At 42.5% G+C, this 12,274-nt stretch overlaps 1 protein-coding gene across 2 annotated transcripts in view; it reads right to left on the reverse strand.

Moving 5' to 3' along the window:
• Positions 1-12,274, reverse strand: part of grik2 (glutamate receptor, ionotropic, kainate 2) — a 376,713-nt gene that overhangs the window by 44,125 nt on the left and 320,314 nt on the right. For both annotated transcript variants that reach the window (XM_028469698.1, XM_028469697.1), the window contains exon 15: positions 6,337-6,562. In XM_028469698.1, coding sequence (XP_028325499.1) covers positions 6,337-6,562 — 226 coding nt within the window. The remainder of the gene's footprint in view (positions 1-6,336; positions 6,563-12,274) is intronic.

Genomic DNA, 12,274 nt, shown 5'->3' on the forward strand with positions numbered 1-12,274 from the left:
CCGGGTCTGCTGAATTATTGGAGAACATCTGATCATTTTATTGTCTTGATTTAGCTCGGTTTGTGTTCACAGCGCTGCAAACAGCCTCTGATGCAGTTACACAGTTAGTCACTTAAGTCCCTGTTATTAAAATAGAGACTTCTCTAGGCAGACAAACAGAAACCTAAAGAAGAGAGTCTCATCTATTGGTTAAGAGCCATTTCTACCTGTTCTTTACCAGCGTTCAACAATAGAGCAGCAATAAATTAGCCAGCTTTTAGTGGTTTTTAAATTTTTGTTTTGCAGAAATACTCGCGTTACTGTAACTGAGTTGCTTTTATGGGTACTTGTACTTTTTTGAGTATATTACAAAATTATTATTTTTTTGTTTTAAAATGATCAACGGACATTGTGAAACTACTAAAAATGAAATGATCGCACGTCAATCAAATGCATCACGTCATGGCCGACCAATCAGATTAAAAGTAAGATTTAGAAAGAAAAAAAAAACAATTGTACATTTGGACAAATCTTTTAATTTAAACAGATGCCTTTGTCGAAAATATATTAAGATCCAATTGTGCAGGATTTGGTCTCTTCTTTCTTAAAGAGTCACTAAACCCCAAACCCACTTTTTTCAGCTGAATACATATGTATTTGGGTATTAAGTAGTGCAGTTGATTGTGACTCCAATCCTCCAATCACAGCCCAGTGCCCACTGAGCAGCAAAGCAGTTTGCTCCGTGCGAAGCCGTGTTACGTTAGGGTGATGTTTTTGACTCTGTGCTTCTATAAAGAGCTGATTCTGGTCTAATCAGAGGGTTCATCGAGCTATGTGTGTATATAAAGACAAATGCCAACATAGCTCCAAAGGTGTCGTAATTTAGCAAAAGGTGTCATTATTTAGTGAACAACACTTAATGATAGCCTTCATCACACCTGTTGCATGCTAATGTCAGCGTAATGTCAGCCTTATGTAGAAAACTTCAAGTAAAGTGGGTCAAGCCATTAATCCTGGTGTTGAATTCCAAAAACTTGGCTCACAAAGGATATCCATACTTATGAGAACAGCTCTTTATGAGCTCAGTCATTATACGTTCAGTGAATAAAAGCACATCCGAAACCTCCTTTATCATGTGACACTACATCTGGAACAAAGAACCTTTGTTTATTTTTTATTGTCTGGACTACGTACCCAATTTCCATCCAGGTTAGGTTTTAGGGCCGAGGATTGTACTTGAGTAGTGATGCGTTCTTTTCAGGAGCCAAACTCGACTCTTATCACATCTATCGGACGAGCTGTCGCGTGCTCGTCTTATTTATGACTCAATGAAACAATGGATTAGCATTAGGGATGTAACGATTCACTCAACTCCCGATACGATTCGATTCATGATACTGGGTTCACAATACGATTCTCTCACGATTTATTTTACAAAATGGGACTGTAGACAACATTTTTTTTTTGGGAAAAAACCTAGAAAATACTGTACTATTTTATTTTTATTTTTCATTGTCAAAAGAATTCCTTGATAAACTATTCAAAACAATGCAATTTAACTAAAAATAAATCTTGAATGAAATAAATAAAGGAATAATACAAATGAAAATGAAGCCTATTAATTTAAATTCTGGTTCTATAATAAACAATGCAAAACTGCATAATAGTTCTTTTTCTTTTTAAAAGTGCAACTGAAAATGTATTTTGTGCCTTAACAATTGGACTTTAAAAAAAAACCGTGATTGCAATGATTTACGTCATATTTGTTTGGACCAGCAGAGGGCGCTGGTAACCCAGTGGTCGGTTGCCATGCAGATATCTTGCAGTGAAGAAGAGAAGCTATGCTAGCAGACAGAGCTAATAGAAAAACGTGACTTTTACAGATATTCAAGTAATATTACAGATTTTCTTTCGGTGCTAAAGGGGTAATGAATCATTTATTAACATATTTAAGAGTAGAAGGCGGCCAGAAAGAAAGTATTAGCAGACTCCGCCCGCCGCCTACACTTGTGGATAGCGCCCTCTGCTGGTTAAAAAAAGTACTGCGATAAAATCGATATCAACCGTGATATCTATGAATCGATTTTTAACTGCCTTACGATTAATCGTTACATCCCTAATTAGCATCATACATAGATCCATTTTCTGACCCGCTTGCTCCTTCTTTCAGGGTGACGGGGGTCTGCTGGTGCCTATCTCCAGCTCTCATTGGGTGTTAGGTGGGGGTACACCCTGGACATGGCACCAGTGGTTCGCAGGGCAACACACAGACAGTCAACCACTTACATTGGTAAGTGGTTACTCCTACGGACATTTTAGAGGCTACAATTTAACTGTGATGTTTTTGGATTGTGGGAGTACCTGGAGGGAACCCATGCAGCACTGGGAGAACATGCAAACTCCACACAGAAAGGACCCGTGTCCACCCCATGTTTGAACCCAGGACCTTATTGATATGAGGCAGACATGCTAACCACTAAGCCAGAGACCAAGTGAAGAGTGAAAGTGACTTGTAGAAGATGGTTCCGTGGATGGCTGCTGTGGTGTGTTGCTGTGGTGTGTTGGTGCGCACTTTTTTGTCTTGTTTTTGTCGTAAAATCCGCAACTGGCTGCTCTTATTCAAGAGAAGAGCTCTTGAACGTCAGGGCAACAATCCCCAAAGATTTAATTCCCACTTTCATCGCTTCCTCTGTGAATTTACTGGACATTTTACTCAAAGGTGCGCTCACCTTTGCTCACGCAGTGAAGCGCCAGAGGAGAGGAAAAAGAGCTGGTGCGCTTGTGCGCCTCCGCCTGCCCGGCCGACGCACACCGTTACCGGGGATATTCCTCTCTAACGTGCGCTCACTGTGTAACAAAGTGGACGAACTCCAGCTGCTGTTGGGTAGAAACAGAGACTTCTCCTCATCTTCTGTTCTGTGCTTCACGGAAACGTGGATGTGTGGAGCGGTACCGGACTCTGCGCTGCAGTTGGCCGGCTTCCAACTTCACAGAGCGGACCGAGACACGGAGCTCACCGGGAAGAGGAAAGGGGGAGGAATCTGCTTTTATGTGAACAGGTGTAACGGTGTAACACCTGTTCACATGGTGTACGACTGGTGTAACGACGTGACAGTGATCCTCCAGCACTGCTCTCCTCACCTGGAATCCTTTATTATCAACAGCAAACCCTTCTACTCTCCCCGTGAGTTCGCTTCATTCATCCTGGTTGGTGTGTACATCCCACCGTCAGCTGATGTGCGCGAGGCACAGCGCACACTCGCCGACCAGATCCTGTGCATGGAGCGGACCTACCCGGACTCTTTTATCATTGTGCTTGGTGACTTTAATAAAGGTAACCTCTCACACCAGCTCCCCAAATATAGACAATTAATTAAATGTCCGACCAGAGAGGAGAAGACACTGGATCACTGTTACACCACAATAAGCAGTGCTTATCACGCCGTTTCCCGTGCTGCACTGGGCCTATCGGACCATTTGATGGTCCACCTGATTCCTTCATACAGACAGAGGCTGAAGCTCTGTAAACCTGTGGTGAAGGAATCTAAACAATGAAGCAGTGGAGAAACTCCAGGAGTGTTTGGACTGTACTGACTGGGATGTTTTCAGGTCTGCGAACAGTTCTCTGGATGAGTTTACAGACGCTGTGACGTCCTACATCACCTTCTGTGAGGACAGCTGTATTCCATCAAAGACCAGGGTGAGTTATAACAATGACAAACCCTGGATCACAGCTACGCTCAGAGGGCTGAGGGCAGACAAAGAGGTCGCTTTCAGGAGTGGAGACAGAGCCAGGTACAGAGAGTCGAAGTACACGTTTGGAAAGGAGGTGAGAAAAGCCAAACGTTTGTACTCAGAGAAGCTACAACATCAGTTCTCTGCGAATGACTCGGCTTCTGTCTGGAGAGGGCTCAGGCAAATTACGAACTACAAGCCCAGAGCCCCTGCTGCTGCTAATGACCTCTGCCTGGCCAACAGTCTGAATAACTTCTATTGTAGATTTGACAGACAATGGGACAGACCTGACCCCAACCCCCCTCACACCTCTGACCAGCCTCACTCCAACACCTTCACCCCCCACATCAAAGCTACAGTCTCACCATAGCTGCTTACAGAGGCTCTCTCCCCTATCTTCCCCCCCTCCCACAGAGACACCTTTCTCCATCAAAGAGAGAAATGTAAATAGACTTTTCAGGAGACAAAACCCCCGTAAGGCTTGTGGACCACACTCTGTCTCTCCTTCCACCTTAAAGCACTGTGCTGATCAGCTGTCTCCAGTGTTCACAGACATTTTTAACAGCTCACTGGAGACATGCACCGTACCAGCCTGTTTTAAGGCCTCCACCATCGTTCCTGTCCCTAAAAAGCTGAGGATCACAGGACTTAATGACTACAGACACGTCACTCTGACATCTGTGGTCATGACGTCCTTTGAACGCCTCATGCTCTCCCACATCAAGGACATCACCGACCCCCACCTGGACCCCCTGCAGTTTGCCTATAGATCCAACAGGTCTGTAGACGATGCTGTAAACCTGGCTCTCCACTTCATCCTCCAGCACCTGGACTCCCCAGGCTCCTATGCCAGGATCCTGTTTGTGGACTTCAGCTCTGCTTTCAACACTATAATCCCAGCTCTCCTTCAGGACAAGCTTTCCCAGCTGAACGTGCCAGACTCCACCTGTAAGTGGATCACAGACTTCTTGTCTGACAGGAAGCAGCACGTGAAGCTGGGAAAATCCATCTCTGCTCCCCGGACCATCAGCACTGGATCTCCTCAGGGCTGTGTTCTTTCTCCTCTGCTCTTCTCCCTGTACACCAACAGCTGCACCTCCTCTCACCAGTCGGTCAAACTCCTGAAGTTTGCAGACGACACGACCATCATCGGTCTCATCTCTGATGGAGACGAGTCTGACTACAGGTGGGAGACAGACCGGCTGGTGTCCTGGTGCAGCCAGAACAACCTGGAGCTCAACGCTTTAAAGACAGTGGAGATGATAGCAGACTTCAGGAAGAACCCAGCCCCCCTCGCCCCCCTCACCCTGGGAGACTCTACAGTGAGCTCTGTGGAGTACTTATGCTTCCTGGGGACCATCATCACTCAGGACCTCAAGTGGGAGCTGAACATCAGCTCCCTTATCAAAAAAGCTCAGCAAAGGATGTACTTCCTGCGACAGCTGAAGAAGTTCAGTCTGCCAACAAAGATGATGGTGAACTTCTACAGCTCCATCATCCAGTCTATCCTCTGCTCCTCCATCACCATCTGGTACGCTGCAGCTACGGCCAAGGACAAGGCCAGACTGCAGCGTATCATCCACTCTGCAGAGAAGGTCATCGGCTGCAATCTGCCCTCCCTCCAGGATCTGTACGCCTCCAGGATTTTGAGGCGTGCAGGAAAGATTGTGGCCGACCCCTCCCACCCCGGTCATAAACTGTTTCAATCTCTCCCTTCTGGAAGGAGGTTTCGGTCCATCAGGACCAGAACCTCCAGACACAAAAACAGCTTCTTTCCCTCTGCCACCATCCACATGAACACACCCCAAGTCACCCACTGAACCCCCCCCCCCCCCCCCCCCCACCCGATCACCACCTCCATGATGACATTATCTGCTGCACTGTATATATATATATATATATATATATATTTATCCTTTATTCTCTTTCTATCCTTTATTTATCCCTCATCCTTTAAATTTATCATTATTATTATTATTGTTGCTGGGTTGTTCTTTGTTTTTTTGGTTTTTTTTAATTTTTTTTGTTGTTTGTTTTGTACACCAACTACCAAGACAAATTCCTTGTACTGTCCTTAAAACTGTACATGGTCATTAAAAACATTTCTGATTCTGATTCTGATTTGTCTGACAACAAAAGTAGTAGCAAATTCAATAAGGGAGATTTTTTAATAAACTGACAAATATTGGACAGTTCCACAGACTACTGATGATCTGTCTCAAACACGTGAATGTCTGATGGACCGAATGGAGTGATTTCCTAAGTGATACATGACATCATGTGAAGGCGTCTGGTTTGAACTTGATTTAGTCATAACTATGGTGTCAAAATAAATGTTAAAGATATTTTATTTTCTGGTTTAAAACAATATTCCATTGTGATTTCTACATAATTGAATGTCAGGTTTATGCTGCGTTTGATTGCACTCGGAACCCGGAAAGGTCCAGGTCCTCAAATTCGACCTCCGAGGTAAATGCGTTTCATTCAGTAAGCTCAGAAAACCTGACCGGCCACAGGAAGCTGATGTGTGTTTTAATATATTTTGAAGAGCAAAAAAGCCTGATGTGGAAATATATATTAACTACTTGAGGGTAAGAGAGAGAGACAAGGTAGCGTACGTACCCATTGGGGTGCCGACCCCGTAGGCTTTGGAGTCGACCAGCCCTCCAATCTGCGTGAGGTTGCAGTTGCGTTGTGTGACAAACTCGATGCTCGTTGACTCCATGAGGAATGCGTAATCCGAGGTGAGCACTCTGTGGATTCCTTCCTCCACATTCTTCACCATCACAGAGTGTCTGCGGCTGCTCATGAACTCCCACATCTTATCGTATGTAGAGATCTTGGTTTTCTATGAGAAAAGAGAAAGATTAACATTACAAAGAAGAAATTAAACTAAAAGAGTAAAACTTTACTGAATGTTTTATACATAAAGCTGACATTACGCTGTCATTATCTTATAAATAAGGCGTCATGAAGGCTCTCATTAAGTGTTCGCTAAATTATGGCTCCTTTGGAGCTATGTTGGCATTTTGTGGGTCAGGTGGAGAGATCTAGTGGGGTTAAATAGGGTTAACGTTAGGATAGGGAACATGAGGTGAGGTACACGCAACAGGACGTCTTTACTATCAAATAAACATTGAATTCTGTTTAGTATTCTCTTAATACGTATATCCCCAAAAGCCAAAATAAAACCTAAAAATGCCTTGATTATGGGCGTTACTGCTGTAACAGTAAGACACACCCACTCTGGCTGTCCAGCGCTCTGCGCAGAAAAATACACACAATGATGTGTCTGTACACACACACACACACACACACACACACACAGTGAGTTCATAAGCTGAACTTTGTCACTACAACCACAGGCACACACAATCAAGACGAGAAGCTCACGCACAGCCTTACAGACACCACTCAGGGGCAAAAAGCCCTGCTCTCCCACCACCTCTCACACATAGTGATATGACGTACACACACGTCTGTGCACAGAGACAGACAGGAATACACATAGCTTGATGAACCCTCTGATTAGCGCAGAATCTGTTCTTTATAGAAGCACAGAGTCAAAAACATTCACTGCAGGAATGCACGCAGCATGAGACCTCCTTAGTGAGGCTGTCAATCAGTGCTCACTGAGGGCTGTGATTGGAGGAAACCCTCTTCTTCTTCTTCTTCTTCTTCTTCTTCTTCTTCTTCTTCTTCTTCTTCTTCTTCTTCTTCTTCTTCTTCTTCTTCTTCTTCTTCTTCTTCTTCTTCTGTGTAGTTTTATGACAGAAGTAGAGACGGGGGTTGGGTTTAGGACCAGGGGAGGAAAGGTTAGGGTTAGGATAGTAGGGAAGGAACAAGACTTAATGACAGCCTTCATGACACCTTATTCATGCTAATGACAGATGTCATGTTATAATAATTACACTGTAATGTCAGCCTTATGTATAAAAGTTCAAGTAAACCACTGAAAGTTCTACAACTCAAGAATTCTAATGAAATAACTTGAGGCTTTAAATGTGTTACATTTCCTTGCTGATTTTCCTTGATACTCTAAGCATTTTTTTAAAAAAAAGCATTGAAAAGGAAAGTAACACACAATTTATATTTATATTCAATTTAGTTTGAAATGTCAATATGAAAATATGTCGTTTGCCTGAGAAGAACTGTTTTGCCACTCCAGCAGCACTATAGGCTCTTTAGCTGCCTCAGTCATTATGGCCTATGAAGAGAATATATGCTGAAGCAAATGTGCATGCTAAACAGCAGCATATAGAGCACATGGTGTAGCTGGGATGTCTGCTATCGCTGCACAGGATGGAGCAGCGAAGCTATTGTCAGTAGCCGTGTGCTTTGCTCTCTCTATACCTGTAATCAGGGAGAAAAATCCAAGAGTGCATTACTCTCCAGGGGAGCAGATTTGAAGGCATTTTTAAAGCCATTTCAAACCTAATTAAGTCACATCTTCAAGGTCCTGCCCGCCATTATTGTGTGTAATGACTTTTTGTGGCTGGTCGATATTTTAGATCAACTGGGTGATTTGTGGAGTGCCTATCAGAATCTTTTGGAGTCACCCTTGACAAATCAGGCGATTGAGCATGCAAGCTTCTGACTGCTGATAAGGAGAGAGCGCTGACTGTGAATACACACACAGACACAGATAACCACCTACACTTTCCACAGCCTCCACACACACACACACACACACACACAGTGATGACACTTAAAACCAACTGCCGTGCAGCATCAAACGCTGTGAAATCCAAATAGCAACAAAAGCTAAATAAGCATGAGCACAAGTGTGATGTTTCAGTAAACAGCGTATTCGAGCGCTCTTAATTATTGAAAACACCTAATCCACAAACGCTTCTTGCTGTCTGATCCTCTTAAGTCATCACTTGGCTATTAAAGTGTTTGTGCTCTCTTTTGCATATCTTTTGAAAGGAAGAGAAGAAAAAAACCCAAATACTGAAGGTTTCTCTGATTCATTTCAGAATTTTTACTTTGTATGCCTTTGAAGTTCATTCACAGCTGGAGCCACAGCTGGATGTTCATCCAGACTGAATGAAATCCTGAACATGCTGACCATCACATTATCTCCACCAAAACTTGGGTGAATCATTGTAATGTGTATTAAGAAGTATTTGTCATGTAGTGCAAGCAGCAGGATTTTCCTTTTATGCATTGTGCAAAAAAACATTCAACACAGGGTGAAAATGTTTGCAAAGCTTAGGATTAATATAGGATATATAATATAGGATAAATATTTTGGGGAGTTTTATCATTAAACTTTAAACCAAGTGAGCAGTAGTATTCAAAATTGTCAACTAACATTTTGCAAACTAATTTTAATTGTAATTATGACCTCCTGGCAACAGAAATGAAGAACATATTGAAGTTATTGAATGATACAATTACAAAAGCTTTTTTACCATCGGTTTTCCATATATATACATATTGGGCTCTAACAAAGCAGTTATATATATATATATATATAGTGTTTACATCAGTGTCATTCAGTCTTCCTTTGTTATGGCATTTTACAGTCACATGCAAATATTTCCCAAGCATAGTTATTAAAGCAAACACGAGCTACCATGGCAACCACCCGGAAGAGAGTGATTTGTTCACTTCAGCTACGATAGTTGGTTAAAAGGGGGGTATTATGTAAAATCTACTTTTTCAAATTTTATATCATGTTACTACAGCTATGTCATTATTTCATTAAAAACATGCCTGGAGTGTTGCCTTGGCTCACTCATGTTTGAGTAATCTTTAATCCATTTTAGGCGTAAATATGCCTGAGTCCTCCTAGGAACGCCCCCACCTCCTAGAGACGCCTCGGACCTTTCGTCACCAGTCGAGTTATGGTGCACAGCAATCGCCTCCGCAGATTTAGCTTTTGTCTGTACTCATTAATGTACGCATTAAAATAATAAAAAAAATAAAAAAAATAAAAATGTAAATAAAGCTCGTACCCCTCCCCCGCTTCCAGCACCGTCAAAACAGTTGTAGTAGCAGCAAAGAGCTGAGACGGAACTGCGTGTGCATAGGTCATCGTAGTAGCTGCCTGCCTTTTCAGATGACTGCATTAAAACAAGAGCTTTTTCAAAAGTGGATTAATAAGTACACAGACACAATGTGATCCCCATTCTAGACTATAACGCCAACAGCAGCAACACGGGTAAGCGTTTGTGTGTGTGTGTGTGTGTGTGTGTGTGTGTGTGACAGGGAGATCTCCATCCACCCATTAGCATTCCTCACTTTGATAATCATTCTAATGATGTAAAAATGTAGAAAGTATCCAAATACAGCGCACAAAAAAACAGAAGTAAACAACATCCATGCGTGTTTGTATGAGTACTGAAGGGGGAGTGATTATGGGTGTGTCAAACAAGCTTGGAGTTTCTTAAAGAGAGAGAGGTGAAATCGAGGCGCCATGAATCATGTGCTACAGTGGGAAAGTTTATTTTCTAACATTTGCTGCATTTAAAAAAAAAATTGGCTATGCTATAGAATGGTACTATGTGCCTGAAGAAAACATGATACCCCCCTTTAAATTGCTGACAAGTCGTGCTTTTTTGTCACTTCATCACTTCACGACAGGGGATTAATATGAATAGTATGTGCGGCGCCGGGGCAGCCACACTGAGAGGGCTGCTGCATAGAGAGGGCTGATCACTTCTTCTACAGCATAAGTTTACAGCACTTTTCAGAGGCAGCTCCACCTGTACTTATGGTTTAAATGATCAACTTACAGAGTTACTAATGGAGGAGTTCACTCAAAATAGAATTGGAATGGAATTTAAAAGGTGTATTCAAGGAGTATTCCACTTTCATTTGAACCAAGTAAGTTGAGGAAGTGTATTGTCGTCCCACTGCAGTGGCTATAAAGACAGCCCCGGCCGCTTGACGTAGCGTCAATTATATTGATTTTTATTGTAAAAACAGATGTGACAAAAAAAGATGCCTCAGTTTAGGTTCGAACCCACAACCCTATGCTCCCATGTCTTTTTCCTTACCCGCTGTTTATTCCCAATGTTGTAAAGAAAACAACCATTTGCAAAAAAAAAACGTAAAGCATCACAACATTAGTAACGATGTGAGCCACGTCTGCGGTGTGTGATGTTACTAATGTGTGGTCAGAAATGAGTTTCAAGGTAAATTAACGTGTTCCTTGAGAAGCGGCGTTCGTGTGGGCGGAGCCATGTAGAAAGAAACCCTGGGTTTCTTAGACGAAACCTTCCTGCGAGCAAGTTCAGTTCACAAAGAATGTTACCATGGTGACATACTCAGAGAAGAACTTACCACACTTTCAAGAATGGGATACTCAGAGTTTGCCTCATTTGAGCCGGACAATACCAGAGCAAAATGATGATATAATATATCTTAGATATCGAGCCTGTAATCGTATCTAATGTTCATTCAGGACATGTATTTTTCACCCAGCATTTTGCTGATTTTATATTCCATGCAGGAAACAAACTATTTAAATTCCTGCTATGAACTTAAAGCCAATACTGAGAAATTCCCTTTTGGCTTAATCAGACAGCTCAAACACCCTCTGACTAAAGGTTCAGCTTCCCATCTGAAAGGCTTAATCGTTCCACTTGAATCACCTCTTTGCACTTGTGAGTGAGGAACCAAAGTAGTTTCTCATCAGCGAGACCTAAAACGGCGCAAAACAGCCTGTTGTAGCAGTGGAGCCAATATTCAGAGCCAACAATGTACGTTCAACCAAACACAAGGACCAAAGGGAATAGAAGGAGAAAAGGAATAGAATAAAATAACAATTTTACTCCTCTAAAGTACAACAACACACTGAAAGAGGCAATCCCTGCCATGCAACATAACAATGTTTGTAGTGATGGTAGGCAGACTTTATTTCTACTTATTTACTACTTTGTCATTAAAGGGTTCCTGTAGTGGAAATGTATATAACAAAAATAGTTTAATGTATTACCAATAAACAAAATATTTATTTAAAAAGATTAGAACTATTCTTTACCTTGGGGCATAAATTATGCAGAGCCATCATTTTTGGTCAGGATATGATGCACGTTCGTTAATCAGCATGACCTGTCGCTTTAAAGAAATAGTGCATTGTGGGAGGTAGTGGCAAAAAGATCTATTGTGACCAGCAGTAATGAGCCATGGCTGAGTAGAAACTTGAACTCAGTAACACGAGGTAACAGTGTTCAGTTGGTCTACAGCAGGGGTCGGCAACTACAGTCCTCGAGGGCCGGATTCCTGAGACTTTTAGATGTCTCCCTGCTCCAACACACCTGGTTGAAACCAATGTGTTGTCATCAAGCTCTGGTGAAGCAGTGGCCGTTTCTCAAGCTGTGTACTTGTGCAGACTTGTGTGCTCGTGGACTCGTGATACATCATCACAAGTCCTGTTCCAATTTAAAGTCCACTTCTCAGCCAGTCCACTGTAAATTCCCGGATTAGAACTTGCTCGGCCTGTTTTACCAAGCATGCATCAGAGGTGCGTACTCCGCTAGCTACATTTCCCAGCATGCACTTCGAACAAGGTCATGATTTCAAAGATGATGATGGAGGAAGATAAGCC

The sequence above is a fragment of the Gouania willdenowi genome, chromosome 16 (genome assembly GCF_900634775.1).
Source record: "Gouania willdenowi chromosome 16, fGouWil2.1, whole genome shotgun sequence".
NCBI classification, from domain to species: Eukaryota; Metazoa; Chordata; class Actinopteri; order Blenniiformes; family Gobiesocidae; genus Gouania; species Gouania willdenowi.